General features: G+C 46.1%; 1 protein-coding gene across 2 annotated transcripts in view; it reads left to right on the top strand.

Annotated features, from left to right (window-relative positions):
• The window catches only part of LOC147103299 (uncharacterized), an 88,341-nt gene that overhangs the window by 28,883 nt on the left and 33,437 nt on the right, over nucleotides 1-26,021 (top strand). For both annotated transcript variants that reach the window (XM_085962763.1, XM_085962764.1), the window contains one exon: nucleotides 22,462-22,568. In XM_085962763.1, coding sequence (XP_085818889.1) covers nucleotides 22,462-22,568 — 107 coding nt within the window. The remainder of the gene's footprint in view (nucleotides 1-22,461; nucleotides 22,569-26,021) is intronic.

Below are 26,021 nucleotides of genomic sequence, written 5' to 3'. Positions count from 1 at the left end.
ATACACACACACAATGACGCATACACACACAATGACATACACACACAATGATGCATACACACACACACAATGACGCATATACACGCACAATGACACATACACACACAATGACGCATACACACACAATGACGCATACACACACAATGACATACACACACACAATGACGCATACACACAATGACATACACACACACAATGACATACACACACACAATGACGCATACACACACAATGACGCATACACACAATGACATAAACACACACAATGACGCATACACACACAATGACGCATACACACACACAATGACGCATACACACACAATGACGCATACACACACAATGACGCATACACACACACAATGACATACACACACACAATGACGCACACACACACAATGACGCACACACACACACAATGACGCATACACACACACAATGACACACACACACACAATAACACATACACACACACAATGACGTACACACACACAATGACGCATACACACACAATGACGCTTACATACACACACAAAGTTTCTGGTCTTAGCTTCACATCTTGTTGTGCCTGTTGCTCTCTCTCATTGACTGCAGTGTTATGAAAACATTACTTGCACAGAACATCAATCCCCTCTGGGACCTTACAGGCCACCAGAAGAACTAACAGACTTCACAGAACAAAACATAACACATTAAGGAGATTAAATGGAGCTGCTTTGTACAAGCACCTAACAACGGCACATCCCGATATCAAAACATTTCAGGGTAAAATGTGATCCTTAATTTGTTTTAACAACAAAAACAACTTGCATACATATATAGCACCTTTAACGCAGTAACACGTCCAAGGCACTTCACAGGAGCGATTATCAAATAAGATTTGACACCAAGCCGCATAAGGAGATATTAGGACAGGTGAAAGCGGTAGGTTTTAAGGAGCATCTTAAAGGAAGAGAGAGAGGTTTAGGGAGGGAAGTCCAGAGCTTGGGGCCTAGGCAGCTGAAGGTACGGCTGCCAATAGTGTGTTTTATTCTTCACCCAGTTTTCTCCTGCTGTGCTGGCTCTAGTTGAGTCTTTGTCCAGCACCTCACCCAAATTTCTTCATTCATGAACCGGGACAGTGAGTGTCGGCAGAGTATTCAACCAAGGGAAGCATCACCTTTAAGTTCTTCCACCATTGGCAGCAATGCCTTCAGCTGCCTAGGCCCTAAGCTCTGAAATTCCCTCCTAAACCTGTCCGCCTCTCTACCTCTCCTCCTTTAAGACACTCCTTAAAACCTACCTCTTTGACAAAGCTTTTGGTCTTAATATCTCCTTAAGTGGCTCGTATCAAATAAAAAAAGACTTGCATATATATGGCATCTTTCACGACCTCAGGAGGTCCCAAAGTGCTTTACAGCCAATTAAGTACTTTTGAAGTGTAGTCGCTGTTGTAATGTAGGAAACATGGCAGCCGATTTGCATACAGCAAGGTCCCACAAACAGCAATGTGATAATGACCAGATAATCTATTTTAGTGATGTTGGTTGAGGGATAGATGTTGGCCAGGACACCGGGGAGAAGTCCCCTGCTCGTCTTCAGAATAGTGCGGTGGGATCTTTTACATCCACCTGAGAGGGCAGACGGGGCTTCGGTTTAACGTCTCATCCGAAAGGCGGCACCTCCAACAGTGCAGCACACCCTCAGCACTGCACCCGAGTGTCAGCCTAGATTTTTGTGCTCAAAACTTTGGAGTGGGACTGTGAACCCACAACCTGCTGACTCAGGAGGCGAGAGGCGCTATATAAATGCCAGTTGTCAATGTGCTATAAACAGGAGCTCTGTTTTCTCTCCTTTCTGATTGCTAAGTAATTGATGGTAAACTGCAAGCTCGGAGCATAAAGGGAAAGCTCGGGGATTGCGGGAGAGAGCGGGTTAACTGGCAGCAATCTCTCACGCAGTCACTGGCTCTGACTGCGGTGAAGCTTCAGGAGCCGGCTGCATCGCCCCCTGAGCGCCTTAATCCCCTGTTTAATTAACCTCTCCCCCAGATATGGGAAGGAGGGGGGCAGAAATCTGCCCAGCGACTGCTCCCTGATTGGCTGCTGCTCCGAGGGACGGAGCCGGTTATTGGCCCGGAGCTGGATTTTAAAAGAAAAGCCTTTACTTCTTCCTTAAAGGGGCCGTTGCTCCAATCATGGCAAAAAAAAAGTGCAACAACATGTTAAAAAGGGGATCGCAGCTTATCACGGTTCAGAGGAATAATAGATCAGGCGGGGAGGGAGGGAGGTGTAATTGGGATAAGTGACCTTGAGGAGGGGAGTTATGCTCCACGCATTTTAATTTTGCCGCTGCTGGAGAGTATAAGGGGGACGGCCGGCGACTACTGCGGCAAAAAATGCCGTCGGGATTCTCCCTCCCAAAATGATCTCCCTTTTTATTGTTCTGTCCATTTTCACGGCCTGGCTGGGGTTCGCTCCTGTCAGTTCTGTCTCCTCCCTTTCCTCGTCCATCTCTGATGTCTGACTTGACATTGGGGGTGAGCTGCTGACCTCCTGACCCCTGACCCCCTGACCCGAGTGGGCGGCGGGGGGAGAGAGCGCCCAGACACGGGCCTAGGCCAGACACAGACACAGACCCAGACTCGGGCCTAGCCAGACACAGACCCAGACTTGGGCCTAGGCCAGACACAGACACAGATACAGACCCAGACTCGGGCCTAGGCCAGACACAGACACAGACCCAGGCTCATATACAGACCCAGACCCAGACCCGGGCCTAGGCCAGACCCAGACCCAGATACAGACCCAGACTCGGGCCTAGGCCAGACACAGACACAGATACAGACCCAGACTTGGGCCTCTGCTCCTCGGTAGCAGGTGACGACAGGCCAGCCTCGTTGTGCATTCAGGGCACATCTTGCCAGGCCGGCAAGAGACGGGCTCTGCTGGGAATCGCTGCAGCTCTTTATTAACCAGGTTTCATTTAATGAGAATGTAACAAGCTTCAGTTCCCTCTCTCTTTTTCCATCTTGTCGTTTGTGTACAAACAATTATCAACCCATACTACACAGCCCACTGATTTCACTCTCTGTCTGCGCATATCTCTTTTCCTGTCGCTCTTTTTGTCTCCTATCTTTCTCTTTCTGTCTACTTGTTTCAGGCTTTATCTCTCTTTTTCTGGCTATCTGTCTTTGTGTCTCTCTAGCTCTGTCTCTGTAGTCTCTGTCTTTCTGTTTCTGTCTATCTGTATGGCTGTCTATCTACCTTTTTCTGTGTCTCTATATCTCTGACTTTGTCTCCATCGAGCTCTGTGTCTCTCTATGTCTCAGTCTTTCTGTTTCTATCTGTCTGGCTGTCTCTCTTTGCCTTTTTCTGTGTCTGTCTTTGTTTCTCTCTAGTTCTGTCTCTGTCTGTCTGTCTGCTTCTGCCCCAGCTGATCTACATTGGCTGTGCTACTCAGTCACTTAAACCTGTGGGATTATCTGAAAGGGAGGCTGATATTTTGTTGTGTACCCGTTTTCTTTGCTCCGTATTCACTTGTTCTCTGATGGTGGTGCTCCCATCTCAGGCACAGTTCTGCAGCTAATGGCTGCTCTTTGACACCTCTCCCAAGTGACTGTTTTTCATTGTGCGAGCCGAGACAATGAGTGGTGGTCGACTATTCAGCTATTGGAAGGCATCACAGCTGAGTCTGTTTATGTCCTCCCCTGACATCCACACCCAGGCATTTTCCAGCCTGGGCTCTCGATGGAAATTCTGGCCTTTTTCCCAACCCCCTTTCCGAAATCAAAAGTGTTGAGACCCAATTGTAGCGCCCCACTACCCTCTGAGAGAACAGTTGACTTAGCACAGGCTGGCCGTTGAATCTGGCACCAGAATGAGTCGGCACCTTCAGAGACGGAGGTCAGAAAATTGGGGAAACAAGACTAAAGGATTCTCCTTAAACAAAGTGGAGGATGAAATGAGTGGTGTGGCGTGATACTGTCGCATTGCGGGCCGTGGTAAATTGCCCTGTGATGGAGGTTAATTCACAGCCTTTCCTGTTTAACCGAGCACTTCCTTTCACCAATAATTAGAACAGAGGAGATTGCAGGGTGATTTGATAGAGCTGTGTAAAATTATGAAGGGATGGGACAGATTAAATAGAAACAGCCTGTTTCTGGTGATTGAGGGGCCTAGAATGAGGAGATGTAGGTATAAGATTAAATTTAAGAGGTTTAGGACAGAAGTCAAGAGAAACTTTATTGGAGTCAGTGAATGAAGCAGCGACTATGGGCAGGAAATCCCTCGGAGCTGCTCCTGCTCCCCAGCTGTAACTTCGCTGAAGGTGTTGGAAACCCTGTTTACACACATAAGATGGGTTTCCGTCGAAGTTACGGGAGCGGAAGAACTTTGTAGGAAAGTCCAGCCCATGTCAATATTTAAGAACAGGTTAGGAAGGCAGTTGTTGGAAGAAGGAATAAAGGGATATGCGAACAGGGCAGACACACAGGATTAGGATACTGCTCGTGTGGAGCATAAACACCAACATGGACTGGGTGGGCCGAATGGCCTGTTTCGGCGTTGTAATTTCGATGTAATTTTGCAGTGCACTGAAGTCCAGCTCATTAAAGTAACAGTTACGTTTCAGACAAAAAATTCACTGGCATTTAAAGGAATAGTTTCGGGCAGGGATTGCCAACTTAAAGCTCTGGGTTCGTGTGCATCAGTAGCTCTGACAACTCTCCTGTTTGTGCTTATTATCTCTCATTCGCTGGTTTTACCTGTTTGAATTTTGGGGGCTGGAGGTTTGGCAACACCTGTTCTTAATGTTGTTGCTTTATCAGTGGATTAATCCTAAATCCGAACACCAAGATCTGTTAGCAACGATGGCTTGAAATAGAAAGAAAAAAACTTGCGTTTATATAGCGCCTTTCATGATCCCAGGATGTCCCAAAGCACTTTAGAGAAAATAAAGTACTTTTGAAGTGTAGTCACTGTTGTAATGTAGGAAACACGGCAGCCAATTTGCACACAGCAAGGTCCTACGAACAGCAATGTGATAAGGAGCAGATAATCTGTTTTTTAGTGATGTTGATTTGAGGCATAAATATTGTCCCAGGACACCGGGGAGAACGCCCCTGCTCCTCTTCGAAATAGTGCCAAGGGAACTTTTATGTCCACCTGAGCAGGCAGACGGGGCCTTGGTTTAATGTCTCATCCAAAAGACAGCACCTCCGACAATGCAGCACTCCCTCAGTTCTGCACTGTGAGTGTCAGCCTAGTAGATTTTTGTGCTCAAGTCTCAGAGGCAAGAGTGCTACCCACTGAGCTACGACTGAAAGCTAGTGCAAAGAGGGATTTAAAACGTATCTGATACAGCACACTGATTCGGCGGAGGTTTTGTATTCTCAACACGACATTTACAGGAGGCTGAATCAATTGGCCAATTGCACATATTTGTATAGCAATTTAATACGTTTCAGGTCCGCATGGATATGTGCTGAGGGCAGCACAGCTGGACGGGCATGCGGACTATCCCATCTTTTGTTGGGGTGTTTTTGGAATCGGGCCGCTCTTCTTGTATAGCTCGGGAACCAATACCTTGAAGTTATTCCCTACAGGATGCCAGCTTCACCTAATTCGTAAAAAGTAGCCTTGTCTCCTCAGGTACTTTGTCCCCCCAGTTTTCTCCCCATCTCTCCTGAAGCTGCCCGGGAGATCAGCCTTTGATTCCTGGAGACAGTTGGCAAACCTAATGGGAGGTTAGAGGAAAAGAGTGCACTGTTTGGGGGGGAAGAGAGAGGAATGTGTCTGAATGGTGCCTCAGTGTAGAGGCGAAATGGGTGGAGTGACTGTGGAGGCAGCTTCTGGAGAAGTGCTGGCTTGATTGTTTTGTTGAATACGGATTAACTTAATTGCCAGTCATTTTTCCGCTAATTTTTTTCTTTAGCTTCTATCCACTGTACGGAAAGAGGTGTAAAATGAACCAGAATGCACCATTTTTAATGCAACGATCCAATATCTCCCAGAGCTGCATGCTTCTCGATCTCCACAGAAATGCATGTGTTAGTGGGTGTGACAGGGGAATGCAGCATTTGGAGGAGTGTGTGCCATCCTGAGTTTGCTGATTGCGTTTTGTTAAAATTCGGTCTTGGGATGTGGGCATCGCTGGCAAGGTCAGCATTTATTGCGCAGCCCTGGTTGCCCTTGAGAAAGTGGTGGTGAGCCTTCTTCTGTAACTACTGCAGTCTGAGTGGTGAAGGTGCTCTCACAATGCTTAGGTAGAGAGTTCCAGGATTTTAACCCAGCGACTATGAAGGAACAGCCAACATATGCCCGAGTCAGGATGGTGTGTGACTTGGAGGGGAACTTGGAGGTGGTGGTGTTCCCATGCGCCTGCTGCCCTTGACTTTCTAGATGGTGGAGGTTGCGGGTTTGGGAGGTGCTGTCGAAGAAGATATGGTGAGTTGCTGCAGTGTATCCTGTGGATGGTACACACTGCAGCCACGGTGCGCCGGTGATGGAGGGAGTGGATGTTTAGGGTAGTGGTGAAGTGCCGATCAAGCGGATAATACATTCTAGCTTCAACAATATCCCACCTCCTTAATTTTAAGTACTTAATCTGACACAGGCTTCCTCTCCTCATCCATCCTCACTGTGCTGAAATCAAGGTTCATTGCAGTGTCCTCCTACTCTAACACACTCTTTCTCAGGATCTTAAGACTGGAGAAGATCTACAAGCTTCCAAGAACCAAACCTAACCTCTATTTCTTGATTCATCTCACTTCTCTCTTACATTTTCTTTCCAACTTTACTGGTGACCATACATCTTCACCTAGGCTTTCCCAATAGTTAAAATAAAATTCTAGAGCTTACAAGCCCGGAGCCGTCAGGCTGTAGATGGAGTCTCAAGGGCACATGGACCAGCACACCTACTGGGGGCCATATGTGAGGGAAAGGTGGGCCAACCAATATTGAGTTGAGCTGGTGCAGAGGGTTGAGGATAGTAAGGGTCAAATAAGAAAGATTTTCTGTAGGCTGATTGAGTCAACCTTAATGGTTTGGGATTGGGTGTCACCAGCACCATTCACACAATGTATCTGGTTGACTGCCTTCTTATTGGTTAGCTTTTATATAGAAATATATATTTTTCGATGCCCCATTTGAGCCATTGTGGGAAACACTGTCATACAGGACTGATGATCCCAGATTTGATCCCTGTTCTATGCTGAGTTAAATGATCACAAATTGGGTGGTAATTACAAGGCTACAAGAGGTCTCAGTGTCCCTTGGTTAGGAGGGGGGTAAATGAGTCAGCATTCCTGCTCCGATTGCCATCCAGTAATCCCCTGCTGGAAAGTGTGAACGAAGGCTAGGTGGGAACAGATTGGGGCTTGTTTGTGATGCCTTCCCGTCTTGAATAGTTTACTCACACTGTCTAGGCTTATGTCCCACTCCAGAGACTTGAGCACATAATCCAGGCTGACACTCCTGGAGCCAGTATTGAGGGAGGGCTGCACTGTCTAAGGTGCCGTCTTTTGGATAAGACGTTAAAGATGAGGCCCCGTCTGCCCTCTCGGGGGGGTGGATGTAAAAGATTCCATGGCACTATTTGAAGAAGCACAGGGGAGTTATCCCTGGTGTCCTGGACCAATATTTATTGCACAGCCAACATCACTAAAAAAAGATTATCTGGTCATTATCACATTGCTCTTTATGGGACCTTACTGTGTGCAAATCGGAGGGCAGTCATGAAATTGTACTCCAGAAATTCGTCTGGCCCCCCCTGAATCCGGCCTGAAATTGGGCCTCGGGCCTCATTAACATTTTATGTGCGAGCTGCCAGCTCCCATTGTGCCTCCAGACGCAGTTTGTGCATTTGAACAGCACAAATGTCGGACCACTTGCCTCGCCGTCAGCCCAAAGGTAAGTCCCGAGAGGAGGGGTTGAAGCAAACAACGGGGCGGTGGGGGGTGAGAGAGGTGCTCCCACTCCTGGCTCCACAGGAAGATTTTTGTTACTTTTAGTTGGCGGCCGTAGAGGCCACTGAAGAATCCTGAGCAAGACAGGCCTGACACCTGTCCCACTCATCGCTGTCCCAATTTCCCACAGGGGGGGCCTAAGACTGCGGCTAGGCCCCTCATTTACACATGTAAGGGACCTGGTGCCTGTTTTAGGTGGCCACCAGGGATCTTGAAAAACGGCACGACCCAATTTCGGATCAGATGTTTTTCAGGCATCCTTGTGGAGCAGGACATTGGTCCTCAATCGGGCTTCGTTGCACCCATTCTGCGGCATAAAACAGTCGCAGCGAGGTCCAATTTCCAGCCCAGTGCTTGCAGAGGAGAAGGAGAGGAAGTAGGCCGAGCGAAAGTATTAAAGGTGGCATGTTGTCCTTTTGCAGCCAGGGACCAGAGAAGCTATTCCCAATTGTGCCTCCCCCTTGACGGCCACCTTTGGCTGTGTTCCTAGTTTCTCTTTGAGGCACTTTGCTTCTCTCGACACCATTGCAATTTTCCAATCCGACGTGTGCCCGCAAATTCAACTTTCCAGGAGGAAGTTGGGAGGAGGGGGGTTAACGTAATTGGAACGTTAACAGAATCCAAAAGTCACCCTTCCTCTCCCGTGACCTGGTCTCAAGGGGATAGTTTGCATCTGTTTTCTATATTCGTGCCTATAGCAAGCTAATTAAACATTTACTGTACCTCAGCAGTAATTGATAGCTTTGCTCCTTTTTTAATTGGGTTAACAGCTGTTGTTTGGAATGATACGATAATTATCAGCTACTGTCTTTCGCCAAGGCTAATTAAACGCGCAGGAAGAGGAACGTGCCAAAGTGCCATCAGTGTGAGAACGGAGAGCATTGGCTGAACCCTGGCCCGGAAGCAGCCATTGGGACCATCCCTTCTCCAGCCACTTTTCCAGAAGGCGCTGCCTCATGCTGGAGTACAGTTGCAAGGCACTGACCACGCTCTGATGGTGCAAGCCCCCCACTCCACTCTCGGCGGCCGTGCCTTCAGCTGCCTGGGCCCTAAGCTCTGGAATTCCCTCCCTAAACCTCTCCGCCTCTCTACCTCTCCCTCCTCCTTTAAGATGCTCCTTAAAACCTACCTCTTTGACCAAACTTTTAGTCACCTGTCCTAATATTTCCATACGTGGCTCGGTATCAAATTTTTTCTGATAATGCTCCTCTGAAGTGCCTTGGGATGTTTGGCTATGTTAAAGGCGCTATATAAATGCAAGTTGTCGTCGTTTGTGGGATCTTGCTGTGTACAAATTGGCTGTCCGGTTTGCCGACTTAACAACAGTGATTGCACTTTAAAAGTCACTCATTGCTTGTAAAACACTTTGGGACGTCCTGTGGAAGGCATAAGTTACTGTGTAAATACAAAACCTTAATTTTGATTTCTGGTATTTTTTCTCCAGTACCACAATGCGTTCCTTTTTCCTACAACAGAAATTTGTATTCATATGGCACCTCTAATGTTACGAACATTCTGGCACAGGCAGGATGGGCCGAATAGCTTCCATCAATGCTGTATTATCCTATGATTCTATTCCAAAAGGTCTTCACAGAGAAGAAAGTAGCGGAAGAGTTGGGGCAATGTTGTCCAATACGTTCGCCACTAGCCACATTGGGAATCCACATGTGGCTAACTGCATTTCTGATTAATAAATTAAAAAAATGAGTCATAGACATTGCTGTTGGTCATGTGATCTCAATACTCACATTCGCACGGTGCGTGCATGTGAACTTTAACCTTTTTGTGTGTTTGTTGGTAAAATGGTGAAACCAAAAACAGGGGGTGCGAGTGTTTTTTGATCGTTGCGAGTACGTTACTTCCTCAATTACTGAACAGTGGTAGATGTTTGTTAAGTAAATATACACGCCTGAAATATATTTACCCGTATTGTGTGTGAGGCATTTTCTACTAAAATTGGTGCAGGTGGCTAAAACAGTGTGGCAGCAGTCACACCTGAGGCTGGTCAGCGATTCCCATTGGACAACGTGGGGTTAGGAGAGATAACTGGAAACATGGTTGAAAAGATTTGAGGAGATCCTGATAGAGACAGAGGGGTTTAGGGAGGAAGTTGTAGACCGTGTGGTTGAGACAGCTGAAGGCTCTTTTCCCTGTTGCTAAAAATTCTTCAGTTCTAACCTCCTGAGGTAGGAGGTGGATAACCTGCTTATATATCGACACAGATTGCCGTCCGTGCTGTGTGTGCTTTGACAGAAGGTTGTGTTTACAAGGCTGCACTACTGTGAGGCTGCTGGGTGAAACGGGCTGTTTATTCCCCTTTTTCACTTTAATTTTATTTTTGGAAAGATCGTTGATCAAAGAATTGATGTACAGACTCCAGTGGTAATTTCCTAACGATCATGTTGCTGAATCAGCCTTTTGTATGTGCACCAGTCAAGTTGGAGATACGTTGGCACTACCCACTTGCCACCCGTGGTGCAGTGGGCTGCATACTCGCCTCTGAGTCAGAAGGTTGTGGGTTCAAGCCCCACTCCAGAGACTTGCGCTCATAATCCAGGCTGACAGTCCCAGTGCAGTACTGAAGGAGTGCTGCACTGTCATAGGTGCCGTCTTTTGGGTGAGACGTTAAACCAAGCGAGTCTGCCCTCTCAGGAGGACGTAAACGATCACATGGCACTATTTTGAGTAGGGGAGTTCTCCCCAGTGTCTTGGCCAACATTTATCCCTCAACCAACACCTAAAAACAGATTGGCAGCGACTGCTGCCAACGAAGTTGAAGTAGTTGCGCATGTGAAGTCTCTTTTTTTTTGGGTTGTTAGCTTCAGGACTCACGGGCTCTGGGGAAAGAAAGCCAGGAATGGAGCGGGCCTTCGGGACTCATGGGCTCTGGGGAAAGAAAGCCAGGAATGGAGCGGGCCTTCAGGACTCACGGGCTCTGGGGAAAGAAAGCCAGGAATGGAGCGGGCCTTCAGGACTCACGGGCTCTGGGGAAAGAAAGCCAGGAATGGAGCGGGCCTTCGGGACTCATGGGCTCTGGGGAAAGAAAGCCAGGAATGGAGCGGGCCTTCAGGACTCACGGGCTCTGGGGAAAGAAAGCCAGGAATGGAGCGGGCCTTCAGGACTCACGGGCTCTGGGGAAAGAAAGCCAGGAATGGAGCGGGCCTTCAGGACACTCGGGCTCTGGGGAAAGAAAGCCAGGAATGGACTCACGGGCTCTGGGGGAAAAAAGCAGGAACATCATTGATACCAGCTTCCAGATTAATGCTCAGAACGTTTCTGCACAGCTTCCGGTCGTTGGCAGCAGTCACTCCTAAAACAGATTATTGCATTGCGGGATCTTGCTGTGTGTACATTGGCTACCGGGTTTCCCTACATTACAACAGTGACTACACTTCAAAAGTATTTTGTAGGCTGTAAAGAACTTTGGGACGTCCTGAGGTCGTGAAAGGAGCTATACAAATGCAAGTCTTTCTAATCTTTATGGGATTACCAGTGCTCAATGGCAGGGGATCCAGAGGTTTGATGCGGTGTCATTAACGTGCACTGCTCTGCTAAGTGTAAGTAGGGGACACTCGCAGTGGAAGAGAGTGAATAGAGGGGGAGGGTCTATCAGGGCCACTGTACCATAGCTCTTGGTTGGAGAGAAGCACTAATTGAATCCCAGGAGCAGGTTCTGTGTCCATCGTCCCAACTGCAGGTGCTGCGTGGCCCAGGGGAGAACTGCAGAGAGGAACATGGGGGAGCCTCACTTCACAAAAATTATCATAAAATTGGCTTGATAATTGTTTTGGAAATACTCAGTAAGTCAGGCAGCCTCTGTGAATAGGGTTGCCAACACTGGTTGGATGTATTCCTGGAGATTTCATCACATGACCACTTGCCTCCACCCGCCCCGCCCCGCCCCCACACTCCCGCCATTGGTTGCCCGTCACGTCAATCCTCGTGATGCCCCGCTTTCCCACGGCCAATTGGGAACAGACAGACTCTTCGTTACCCGATTGCATGATTCTCGACCCTCGGTCAAACAGCCGTTCTTCCCCATCTCTGATATTTTTACAATTAATAAGTGAAAGTATTCAAAGAAAATAGAAAAAAACACTTATTTTTAATAATGTCCCTATGATTTTTCTCCTGGGTTGCTCGTAGCAGTGTTTGGAGATTAATGTTCAATTCCTGGCGACTCCAGGACAACGCTATCTATGGAGAAACAGAAGTCAGTCTGCCGAAGTTACATGTCTAAGATAGGACTATTCAAAATTACACAGAAACAGACCATTCATCCCATCTGGTCTATGCCAGTGTTTATACCCCACATGAGCCCCACCTGCCCCTTTTCATCTTACCCTATCAGCATATCCTTCTATTCCTTTCTCCTTCATGTGTTTATCTAACTTCCCCTTAAATGCTGCTAATCGCCTCAACTACTCCGTGTAGTCGCGAGTTCCACATTCTAACCACTAGGAACATAGGAATAGGAACAGGAGGGGGCCATTCAGCCTCTCGAGCCTGTTCCGCCATTCATGGCTGATCTGTATCTTAACTCTAGCCACCTGAATTGGCTCCATATCCTTTTATATCCTTTTCTAGAGGAAAAAAAAGCACTCTCAGGGTAGCAGAGCAATAGCAGCAATATGACAAATCAGAGTTATTGCTTCGAACGGAGGTGGATTTCCGAGCGTGCCACCTCTCATTGATAGATGGCAGCCAAGCCAAGCTTTCCCTAAAGTCCTCTCACCCGCCATGTTCATGCACCGCACCCTCCAGGCATCGATCAATCAGCTAGAGCTTGTCTGGAGGTACCGGCACCTAGTCTATCTGTCGGGAGCAAGCTTGGTTGCTTCTTATGGGCTTGCACGTTACAATTAATAATCAGTAGTAATTATTTTTAAAGAAAAGAGCCACCAGGCTAATCTGAAGGTTGACACTGGAGACCTTAATACTGGAGGTTTGTTTCTCATACAGAGTAAGATATTGTCTGTAGGGTTTTTTTTTGGAGAATGCTTCTTTTGGGAAACCTTTCATAGAATCATAGAAATTTACAGCACAGAAGGAGGCCATTCAGCCCATCTTGTCCGTGCCGGCTGACAAAGAGCTGTCCACCCTAATCCCACTTTCCAGCTCTTGGTCCGTAGCCTTGTAGGTTACGGCACTTCAAGTGCATATCCAAGTACTTTTTAAATGTGATGAGGGTCTCTGCCTCTACCACCCTTTCAGGCAGCGAGTTCCAGACCCCCACCACCCTCTAGGTGAAAACATTTCTCCTCAAATCCCCTCTAAACCTCCGACCAATTACTTTAAATCTATGCCCCCTGATTATTGACCTCTCTGCTAAGGGAAATAGGTCCTTCCTATTCACTCTATCTAGGCCCGTCATAATTTTATACACCTCGATTAGGTCTCCCCTCAGCCTCCTCTGTTCCAAAGAAAATAACCCCAGCCTATCCAATCTTTCCTCATAGCTAAAATTCCCCAGCCCAGGCAACATTCTTGTAAATCTCCTCTGCACCCTCTCTAGTGCAATCACATCCTTCCTGTAATGTGGTGACCAGAACTGCACGCAGTATTCTAGCTGCGACCTAACTAGTGTTTTGTACAGTTGAAGCATAACCTCCCTGCTCTTATATTCTATGCCTCGGCTAATAAAGGCAAGTATCCCATATGCCTTCTTAACCACCTTATCTCTACCTGTCCTGCTACCTTCAGGGATCTGTGGACATGCACTCTGAGGTCCCTCTGATCTTCTGCGCTTCTCAGTGTCCTACCATTTATAGTGTATTCCCGTGCCTTGTTAGCCCTTCCCAAATGCATTACCTCACACTTCTCCAGATTGAATTCCATTTGCCACTGTTCTGCCCACCTGACCAGTCCATTGATATCTTCCTGCAGTCTGCAGCTTTCTTCATTATCAACCACACGGCCAATTTTTGTAACATCTGCAGACTTCTTAATCATACTTCCTACATTCAAGTCTAAATCATTGATATACCCCACAAAGAGCAAAGAACCTGCGGAACCTCCCTGGAAACAACCTTCCAGTATGTAGAAATTTAAAAAAAAGAACTTTTTGACCTTGCAATGAGTCACCTGGATTAGCGAGGCACTTTCAAACCACTTGCACTGATGGATGTTGGCACTCTGCCCTAGATTGTCAGCTCCCCCTGCCCCGCTACTCCACTGAATCCAATTAATTGCTATAAACTTTTGATATATTTTTAATGATAAAAACAATTGCAGGGTTGATGTTCATGTATGATATTCTTAAGATTTCCCAGCTTATAATGGACAGCAAATTGTGATCAAGAGGACCCCCCTCTGCCTTGGGGAACACTTCCATCCAACAAACTCTGAACTCAGGTTCCAAATCTTGCCTCCGGAAAAGTTTCAAATCCATAACTAGCTCGTTGACCATAGGAGAAGGTGGTGGTGAGCATTCTCCTTGAACCGCTGCAGTCCGTGTGTTGATGGTGCCCTCATGATGGTGCTAGCTAGGGAATTTCAGGATATTGACCCAGTGATAATGAAGGAAAGGAGATAAATGTCAAAGTCAGGACTGTGTGTGATTTGAAGGGGCACATAGGAACAAGAGTCGGCCATTCAGCCCCTCGGGCCTGTTATATAGGAATATAAGAGTCGGCCATTCAGCCCCTCGGGCCTGTTATATAGGAACAAGAGTCGGCCATTCAGCCCCTCGGGCCTGTTATATAGGAACAGGAGTCGGCCAATCAGCATCCTCGGGCCTGTTATATAGGAACAAGAGTTGGCCATTCAGCCCCTCGGGCCTGTTATATAGGAACAAGAGTTGGCCAATCAGCCCCTTGGGCCTGTTATATAGGAACAAGAGTCGGCCAATCAGCATCCTCGGGCCTATTGTATAGGAACAAGAGTTGGCCAATCAGCATCCTCGGGCCTGTTACATAGGAACAAGAGTCGGCCAATCAGCCCCTCGGGCCTGCTCCACCATTCAATTAGATCATGGCTGATCTGCACCTCCGCTCCATTTTCCCTCCTTTGCTCCATATCCCTTGATATTCTTACCCAACAAAAATCTACCGATCTCAGTCTTGAAAGCTCCAATTGTCCCCCAGCATCCACAGCCTTTTGGGGAGCAAGTTGTATGAAAAAGTCCTTCCTGATTTCGGTTCTGAATAGCCTAGCTCTAGTTTTAAGAATATGTCCCTTTGTTCTTGATTCCCCCACTAGAGGCAATAGTTTCTCCATATCTACCCAATCAAACCCTTTATCATTTTAAACACCTCGATCAGATCAACTTTCAATCTTCTAAACTCAAGGGAATACAAACCAAGTTTATGCAACCTGGCCTCATAATTTAACCCTCTAAGCCTCACATGAAGTTGATCTAAGTATCATTTAAGACCAATCAACCCCTAACTGACCTGAGCAATGCACAGCAAGTGCACCTTGTGTCCTTAAAGGGGCACGCCAATTTGCACCACAGCTACACTTTAGCAACAGAATAATATTGTGTGTTACATGGTATATATACTATCGCCATGGGAGATTGGCTAGTTTATATATTAAAGAAATTCTCTTTTAAAAGAGACTTTTCGGCTTTTAAAACCACCACCACCTTTCTTTAAATTGAGGAACATAGATGATATGTGGTTGACATATGGTTCCCTGTGCCACGGTGCAATGTAGGAAGACATCACTGAGGTGGGAGATTATGATCCAACACTTTAGACTCTCATCAAACGCAAGAGTGTTGGGAAGGCCGCAGACAGAGTGACCTGCAGGTGGAAGGGGTGATTGTTCTTCATCAGTTCTTTCAAGCCTCAAAAGCTCCAAACAGAATCTTTAATTTTTTTAAATATTCATTTTCGGGATGTGGGCGTCGCTGGCAAGGCAGACATTTATTGCCCATCCCTAGTTGCCCTGAGAAGGTGGTGGTGGGCCTTCTTGAACCGTTGGTAGTGGTTTGATACAACTGAGTGGCTTACCAACCACATTGGTATGGGACTGATGTATAGGCCGGAGAATACATGCCAAATTCATGCAACCTATCCTCCTTATTTCAACCCTTGAAGCCCTGTCATACTGGTGAATCTGCACTGTACCCCCTCCAAGGCCAGTATATCCTTCCTGAGGTACAATGCCAAAACTGAATGTGGCACTCCAGATAGGGTCTGACCAAGGCTCTGTACAACTGAAACATAGCTTCCTCCCCTTTGTATTCCAGCTCCCTGCCCAATGTTCCATTAGCCTTTTTGATTACTTTTTCTACCTGTGCACTTTTAGTGATTTGTGTACCTGGACACCCAAATCATTTTGGTTCTCCACAGTCCCTAGTCTCTCACCATTTAGTAAATATTCTGATTTGTCATTCTTAGATCCAAAGTGGATGATTTCACACTTCCCCACATTGAACAAGACTGTCACATTCCGCCAATCAGTGTACATTCCTTTTATCCCTACTCTCTGTCTCCTACTTCCTAACCAATTACCAACTCATCTCTCAAGATTGCTTCCAATTCCATGTGCTTTTATGTTCGCTAATAATCTCTTGTGTGGAACCTTATCAAATGCCTTCTGCAAGTCCATATAGACAACATCCATAGACCCTCCCTAATCCACCACATTAGGGACTTTCTCAAAACATTTAATCATAGAATCATAGAATGGTTACAGCACCGAAGAAGGCCATTCGGCCCGTCGAGCCCGTGCCGGCTCTCAGCTAGTCCCACTCCCCTGCCCTTTCCCCGTAGCCCTGCAATTTTTTTTCCTTCAGATACTTATCCAACTCCCTTTTGAAAGATAAGATTGAGTCTGCCTCCACCACCCTTTCAGGCAGTGCATTCCAGATCTTAACCACTCGCTGTGTAAAAAAGTTTTTCCTTACGTCGCCTTTGGTTCTTTGGTTGAGATATAAATGTAGATTAGTCTGACATGAACTACCCTTCACAAATCCATGCTGACCCTCTTTGGTCAGCTCATACTTGTCCAAGTGCTCAGTCACTCTGTCCCTGATGATAGACTCCAAAACTTATGTCAAACCAATGGGTCTGCAGTTTTCTGGTTTCTCCCTCCCTCTCTTAAATATTGTGTCAGCCGTGGCTCAGTGGGCAGCACCCTCACCTCTGAGTCAGAAGGTTGTGGGTTCACAGTCCCACTCCAGGGACTTGAGCACAAAAATCTAGGCTGACGCTCCCAGTGCAGTACTGAGGGAGTGCTGCACTGTCAGAGGTGCCGTCTTTCGGATGAGATGTTAAACTGAAGCCCCATCTGTTCTCTCAGGTGGATGTAAAAGATCCTATGGCACTATTTTGAAGAACAGCAGGGGAGTTCTCCCTGGTGTCCTAGACAATATTTATACCTCAACCAATATAACTAAAACAGATTATCTGGTCATTATCACATTGCTTTTTGTGGGAGCTTGCTGTGCGCAAATGGGCTGCCGCGTTTTCTACATCAAAAAGTACTTCATTGTCTGTAAAGCATTTTGGGACATCTGGTGGTTGTGAAAGGCTCTATATAAATGCAAGACTTTAGTTTCTTTTTAATGGAGTGACATTTGCAATTTTCCAATGCAAAGGCAGGATTCCTGATTCGAGAGAGCTTTGGAAATTATGACTAATGCATCTAAAATTTCCTCGCCCATTTCTTTTAATAACCTGGGGTGGAAAGCATCAGATCCTGTAGATTTGTTTATCGTTATTTCCTCCATTACCATTTTTTCAAACTTACATTAAAAATTCTTATTTTTAGATTCCCTTATACCGCTGGTATTTTGTCCTCTTTCTCTACAGTGAAAACAGATGCAAAATTTCCATTTCCTTATTGTCCATTATAGTCTCACCCTGTATCTGTCTTTAATTAGTCCACATTCCCCCATACCAATGTTCCCACTAATTTTTTTCGCCGTGCATGCATGTTTTTTTCCGTTATAACGCCGGCGACCTCCAGATCGCTGCATGGCCACGTGCCCACGCAGCTTAAAGGCAACATTGCCCCTTACCACTCTTTTTCTCTTAATATATTTATTATTACATACATTTCCTATTCAATTGAAAATGTCAAAACTAAGATTGACAGATTTTTGATATGCAAGGGTATTAAGGGCTATGGAACCAAGGCGGGTAGATGGAGTTAAGATACAGATCAGTCATGATCTAATTGAATGGCACACCAGGCTTGAGTGGCTGAATGGCCTGCTCCTGTTCATATAAAAACCTTTACTGTTAGCTTTGATAATTCTTGCAAGTTTTTTTTTCATATTCCCCTTTTGCATCTCTTATTACCTTCTTTGTATCCCATTGTTTCTTTTTATAGTCTGTACTCATCCAAAACTCTGCTGCCCGTATCCTAACTCACACTAAGTCCCGTTCACCCATCACCCCTGTGCTTGCTGACCTACATTGGCTCCCAGTTGAGCAACGCCTCAGTTTTAAAATCCTCATCCTTGTTTTCAAATCCCTTCATGGACTCGCCGCCCCCCATCTCTGTAACCTCCTCCAGCCCTACAACCCTCCAAGAACTCTGCGCTCTTCCAATTCTGTCCACTTGTGCATCCCTGGTTTTAATCGCTCCACCATTGGCGGCCGTGCCTTCAGCTGCCTCGGCACTAAGCTCTGGAATTCCCTCCCTAAACCTCTCCGCCTCTCTACCTCTCTTGCTGTGCGCAAATTGGCTGTTGCGTTTCCGACATTACAACAGTGACTACACTTCAAAAGTACTTTATTGGCTGTAAGTCAATTGGCGACTTGGGACGTCCTGAGGTTGTGAAAGGCGCTATATAAATACAAGTACTTTTTTTTTCTTTCTTGACTTTGTCTTGTCTCCTACTCTATTCAGCCTTAATGCTGCCCTACACTATGGGGCTCGGTCCTCTAAAACAGCACCTTTACGGTTCAAACTGCTACTTCTTCCATAGTAACCGCCAAGCCGCTATATTTCAGGAATGAAAGCAAGTATATTTTTTAATAGGATTAACTTATTCTTGTGAATACTGTTTAATATATATTAAAATTTCCAACTACTGGGTGAGCAGGGGCATTAATTGCAATGAACAGTACAGTGGATCATTCATAATCTCATAATGAAAAATTGATATGGAATATCTGCTATCCAGCCCCGAGCAATTAGTAATTATGGTGACCTTGTCTGTTTTTCTTTTTCTGATTCTTTGTGTGAAAGTCTTATTATTGTCAATCTTAATGACTGGCATTTTTGACAAATTTAATTTATGCTGATTAATGGCACAAGCTTCCCAATTTGCTTTGAGCTATGCTGGCTGTGTATGTATATGTGTGTATATTTATTTATATATATGCGTGTGTGTGTGTGTTTATGAGCAAGCCATCATCTGTGATGTGGAGAGCTCTGAGGTGTCATGAATATTAATTTGTGGAATAGTTGGAAAGCTATTAACATTCAGTCACCGCCCACACTTGCAGTGAGGTGAAGTTCTGTGGCCTCGGAGATGACATCAGAATGTCAAAAGTTACACTGATGTGGGTGTGATTTGGGAAATCAGATGCTAAAATTATTTCAAAACTGATGGTTTTACAAATTTGAAATCGCCCCGCTCTCCATTCCCCAGTGTTTCCTCCGCTGGCTCACGCTTCCAAGTCTTGCCCAAGCAGTCTTTCTTCTTCTGTGAGTCTTAACAGTGAGTGTCAGCAGGATATTTGACTGTGTAAGGCATCATAGCCAACCCTGAGCCTGTCCTCACCTGACATTTACACACGGGACTCGAGTTTCCGCTCGTTACCGCCAGTTATATCAGCGTAATGCGGGCAAAATCGGCCGAACCAGCGCAAATGATCGGGGAATTTGAAACAGAAGTGAGTTACGCCCAAAACCGCGTGTGTTTGTGATTTGCGCAATCTTTTACACTGGTTTGATATTCAATTCGCTAGATCAGGCCGCGCCCCCAAATTGAAATTGCGAGATTCGGCCGAGTGTTCTGCTTCAGGAAGGCTCTTCAACCTGCAGTCCTTTTCTTAGACGCACAGGCACGTCTTAAAAGATTCTTCATATCAAAAAATATTGAGTCCAATAAGAAACTGACCACTGTACACCAATGAAACTATTAAATGGTTCAGTATAGTTTTTTTAAGCCATTTTCAGTGATTTTTAATCGGGTTACTCACTGGTGGAGGACTGGACACTCTGATTATTTGTGATAAACCCACCTTCAGCTGTTTAAATAAAACCGCACCAGGTTACCGCTCTTAAATACATCAAGGAATACTTTTAATGGAAAGAAAAAAAAAAATGATTGTGTTCTATTATGCTGCCCGAGTGTACTGGTTCATGGAAGCTTTTACGTTTGTGATTATGCACATGATTTTTATTGGAAACTTGTACTGTAACCTAACCCGCGCAATTGTGGGCGCATTTAGGGCGCAATGTTCTGATTGGGCCCAAAGTGGAAAGTCTACCCCCAATTTTTCATTACACTAACGCACTCTTACAGCCAGCTGCCCTAGTCTGACTGTGTAACATTCTTTTCTGATGACTAACCCAGGAGAAGCACAAAGGCCAATAGTGTAGGTCCGCACCAAGACTCGGAGAGAAGGCAAGATTACTAAGAGACAGTGGTTGGGTGCTGTCAAGCTTGGGTTTTAAAAGCTTGTAGATTGCGGGAGGAAGGGAAGACAGAGAGGGGTTAAGGTGTTCTCTAGCTGTGAGCTCCTAAGAAAGAATAAGTTAGAGAAGGAGATCGCGGATGTTGCTGATTTTTAGAAGATGTGAATAATTGAGATAGAGACCCTTAAATTGTGCTGATGTGGCCTGCTGGTTTTTGCCAGATGTATCTGCCACTTCCCTTCCTTCCCCTAGCCCACTGGGCCAAACCTCCTCTCAGGTACCCCCCTGCCATAGCCCTGAACTCACATTTTCTCCAGTTTCTCTCCGATCTCCCCTCATGACCTCTCTGCGCTCATCTTGTCTATGAGACCCACCTTCTGCTCCCTCGACCCTATTCCCACCAAACTGCTGACCACCCAACTTCCTTTTCTGGCTCCCATGTTAGCTGATATTGTTAATGGTTCTCTCTCCTCAGGTACTGTCCCCCTCTCCCTCAAATCTGCCGTCATCACCCCTCTCCTCAAAAAACCAAACCTTGATCTCCCCATCTCCAACCTCCCTTTCCTCTCCAAAGTCCTTGAATGTGTTGTTGCCTCCCAAATCCATGCCCATCTTTCCCGCAATTCCATGTTTGAATCCCTCCAATCAGGTTACCACCCTTGCCACAGTACCGAAACGGCTCTCATCAAAGTGACAAATGATATCCTTTATGACTGTGACAAAGATAAACTATCCCTCCTCGTCCTTCTTGACCTGTCTGCAGCCTTTGACATGGCTGACCACTCCAGCCTTCTCCAACGCCTCTCCACCATCGTCCAGCTGGGTGGGACTGCGTCGCCTGGTTCCATTCTTGTCTACCTATCGTAACCAGAGAATCACCTGCAACGTTACCTCTGGTGTCCCCCAAGGATCTACCCTTGGCCCCCTCCTATTTCTCATCTACATGTTGCCCCTTGGCGACATCACCTGAAAACACAGCGTCAGTTTCCACATGTACGCGGACGACACCCAGCTCTACCTCACTACCTCTTCTCTCGATCCCTCCACGGTGTCTAAATGGTCAGACTGCTTGTCCGATATACAGTTCTGGATGAGCAAAAATTTTCTCTAATTAAATATTGGGAAGACCGAAGCCATTGTTTTCGGTCCCCGCCACAAACTCCGTTCCCCAGCCACTGACTCTATCCCTCTGACCCTGAAATGAGCTTCCGACCACATATCCGCGGCATAACTAAGACCGCCTATTTCCACCGCCGTAACATTGCCCATCTCCGCCCTTGCCTCAGCTCATCCGCTGCTGAAACCCTCATCCATGCCTTTGTTACCTCTAGACTTGACTATTCCAACGCACTCCTGGCTGGCCTCCCACATTCCGCCCTACGTAAACTTGAGGTCATCCAAAACTCGGCTGCCCGTCTCCTAACTCGCATCAAGTCCCATTCGCCCATCACCCCTGTGCTCGCTGACCTGCATTGTCTCCCGGTTAAGCAGCGCCTCGATTTCAAAATTCTCATCCTTGTTTTCAAATCCCCCCATGGCCTTGCCCCTTCCTATCTCTGTAATCTCCTTCAGCCCCACAACCCCCACCCCAAGATATCTGCGCTCCTCTAATTCTGCCCTCTTGAGCGTCCCTGATTATAATCGCTCAACCTTTGGTGGTCGTGCCCTCTGTTGTCTAGGCCCTAAGCTCTAGAATTCCCTGCCTAAACCTGTCCACCTCACTACCTCTCTCTCCTCCTTTAAGATGCTCCTTAAAACCTATCTCTTTGACCAAGCTTTTGGTCACCTGCCCTAATTTATCCTTATGTGGCTTGGTGTCAAATTTTGTTGTCTTAAAATACTCCTATGCAGCGCCTTGGGATGTTTTACTACGTTAAAGGTGCTATATAAATACAAGTTGTTGTTGTTGTTTATGAGTCTTAGGCCGTTGTTTAATGTTGTGACTGAGATTTGTTGTTCTTGTTATGCAGGTATGAAGCAGGCATTGGGTATTGGTACTCAGTATCGATCGGCCATTTACACATACACCCAGGACCAGATGGATGCTGCACTACAATCCAAAGAGATCTACCAGCAGGTAAGGCATTTGGAAGGAGAGTTCCGTTTTCAGTATGGTCATAGTAGGTCAATGGTACTTTCACTTACTTTGAATCTAGAGGCAACAGATTAGAGCCTAGAGTGCCGCTCACATCAAATCTACAAATAAGCTGCAAGACTCCTGGCGGGTTGGGCATCTCACATGTTGAAGAAGTCAAGGGTTGGGGAAAGGAAGAACCAACATGGTCCTTTTCAAGCAGTTTTAGGTAATTGTGGAGATACATTGATAGTGGCCCTGAAGGATCTGGTAGGAACTATTTATCCACACACCACCCAATCAAGACACCCTCCCGTTATACATCCGGGCAGTCATCCATCAACACACCCATGAATCAACCCAACAACCACTTACCCATCTAGTAACCCACCTACTCACATCCAGCTACCAATACAGCCACCATCCACCCAACCCTAACCCTAAAATAACAACAACAACCTAAATTTATATAGCGGCTTTAGCGTAGTAAAACGTCCCGAGGCCTTTCACAGGAGCGGGTGGGAGGAGGCTCGTGTGGAGCATAAACATCAGCATAGACCAGTTGGGCCAAGTGGCCTGTTTCTGTGGAGCATAAACATCAGCATAGACCAGTTGGGCCAAGTGGCCTGTTTCTGTGGAGCATAAACATCAGCATAGACCAGTTGGGCCAAGTGGCCTGTTTCTGTGGAGCATAAACATCAGCATAGACCAGTTGGGCCAAGTGGCCTGTTCCTGTGCTGTAAACCCGGTGTAATTCTATGTTGTTATACAAAAATTTGGCACCAAACCACATAAAGAGACAAACTATTAGGACAGGTGACCAAAAAAGGAGAGTCTTAAAGGGGTAGAGAGGCGGAGAGGTTTAGGGTGGGAATTCCAGAGCTTAGGGCCTAGGCAGCTGAAGGCACGGCCGCCAATAGCGGAACGAAGAAAATCAGGGATGCGCAAGAGGCCAGAATTGGAGGAGCGCAGAGATCCCGGAGGGTTGTAGGGCTGGAGGAGTTTAGAGAGATAGGGAGGGGGTGAGGCTATGGAGAGAGTTGAACACAAGGATGGGAATTTTAAAGTCGAGGTGCTGCCGGACCAGGAGTAAATCAGCATCTCCCTCAGCCAGTTACGGTTAAACTTGCCCTCCCCTCCGGACAGCTGTCACTACAGCCAGTCTGAATCCCCTTGTTGCCCCTTTGTCCTAATGCTATTTGGCTGAGGACAGAGGTCAGGGAACACGCCATTGCCTTGCTGCTCTGATCAGTGATGTGTCCCTCAGCCCAGCAGTACTAGTTTTGCCAGCTGCATGCATTCACACAGTGTTTCTAATAGTGTTAACAGCCAAGGGGACACTTCTTCTATCTCTCTTTTCATCTCTCTCTTTATTTTTCTTCATATCTCTTTATCTTTCTTTATTTTCATATCTCTCTTTCTCTCTCTATCTTATTCGCACTTTCCATCTCTTTTTATTGTATCTGTTTTTATCATCATATCTCTCTCCCTAAACCTTGTTTTGTTCCCCATTGTATCCTCCTACCTCTCCCTCTCTGTTTCTATCCCTCTCACTTTCTATCTCTCCTTCTCTCTGTTTCTACCTCTCTTACTCTCTATCTCTCTTTGTCTGTCTCCGCCTCTCGTTCTGTATCTCCTTGTCTGACTCCACCTTTATTGCTCTCTATCTCTCCATGTCTCTGCCTCTCTCGTTCCCTATCGCTCCTTTTCTGTCTCTCTTTTTTTTATCATTCCATATCTCTGTCTCTTGTTTTCTATCTGTCTGTATCTCTGTCTTTCTCTCTTGATCTCTATCTCTCCTTATCTCTATCTATGCCTCTTGTTCTCTATTTCTCCGTGTCTCTGCTTCTGTCTCTTGTTCTCTATCTTGCCGTGTCTCTGACTCTGCCTCTCTTGCCCTCTATCTGTCTGTCTCACAGGCTGTGCTTCTGCATCAGAATGAATTACAAAGTGGTTCTGTGGATGGTCTGTCAAAGTTGGTTAAGGTGATGCGGCTGCAGTGATACCTGACCCAGCTTGCCTTGGCTTGTTTGTGACTGCCATCTGTTGTAGAACAGATTTAGTCCAGGTTCCCTGTTGTGAGAGACTGTTTAGTCATTGCTGTAGGCCCATCTTTCACCATGCAGAGCTAGGCCCCAACACCTTTGCCTTACTGATTAAATGTGGAATAGAAGTTGGTCACCACTGTATTTTAAGCCAGTTCTGTAGAAGGGTTTCGACCCGAAACGTTGACTCTATTTCTCTCTCCACGGATGTTGCCTGGCCTGCTGAGTTTTTCCAGCATTTTCTGTTGTTATTTCGGATTTCCAGCATCCGCAGTGTTTTGCTATCGTATTTTAAGCAAAATGCTCTGCAGCTTTTCAGGCTATCGGGGGCTGAAATTTAATGAATTAGAATGGCCTTTGAAGACAACAACAACAGCTTGCATTAATACAGCGCCTTTAACGCAGGAATAATGTTTGTGGGAGCTTGCTGTGTGCAAATTGGCTGCCGCATTTCCTACATTACAACAGTGACTACACTTCAAAAGTAATTCATTGGCTGTAAAGCGCTTTGGGATGTTCTGAGGTTGTGAAAGGTGCTATATAAATGCAAGATCTTCATTTCTGTCACAAAAAACTCCTTCAGTTGTGAAACAGTTAATACAACCATTGTTTCATGGTGCCTGCTTTCATGGTGAATGAAAGGGTTTGATTTATGCGGAGAATTTTACAGTACCACTGGGACATTAATCTATAATACATTATGATGAAATCAGTCCCAGCTCCTGAATCTAGTCTTGGCTCTGCTTTTAGGTCCTTGTTGGGTTGTAGCTAATTAACTGGGCCACCTTATCAGCTCCGACACACACCGAACACAGAGAATGGGAATTAACACCCGTCTCTGATAAGCCATTGTTTGAGCCCAAAGGAAAGCCAGCTCTCTATTCAGCTCTTCCAAAATGCTGAGGAGTGCAGCTCTCTGATCCGAGAGAACATTCATTTCTATAAAGAGGCAACCGACAGTTTGGGTGTCATTCCTTTTGGGAAAAATAAATTGCCTGAGCTTTGTGGTTACTTTCTTGTTCCATCATAATCAGCCTGTCCCGTGACTTTTTTTCTTCCTTAATTCTGCATAATTTTCTTAAATGCAGCCGTGGACCAATTCTCCCCGAAGTCCCTTGCATTCATGTATAATTTCAAAGAAAGAAAGAACTTGCATTTATAAAGCGCCTTTCAAGACGTCTCAGAGTGCAGCAGAGCCTATGAATTACCTTTTTTTAAAGTGTAGTCACGGTTGTAATGTAGGAAACTTGGCAACCAATCTAAGCAGAGGAAAGTCCCGCGAACAACAATGAGATAAATGACCAGATAATCTGTTTTAGCGATGTTGGTTGAGGGATAAATATTGGCCAGGACACTGGGGAGCACTCCCCTGCTCTTCTTCAAAATAGTGCCAGGGGATCTTTTACGTACA

Source organism: Somniosus microcephalus, chromosome 20, assembly GCF_052327205.1.
Source record: "Somniosus microcephalus isolate GS21.2 chromosome 20, FLI_Smic_1.0, whole genome shotgun sequence".
Taxonomy (NCBI): Eukaryota; Metazoa; Chordata; class Chondrichthyes; order Squaliformes; family Somniosidae; genus Somniosus; species Somniosus microcephalus.
The sequence above is the reverse complement of the archived record's forward strand: the minus strand, read 5'-3'. Positions and strand labels throughout refer to the sequence as shown.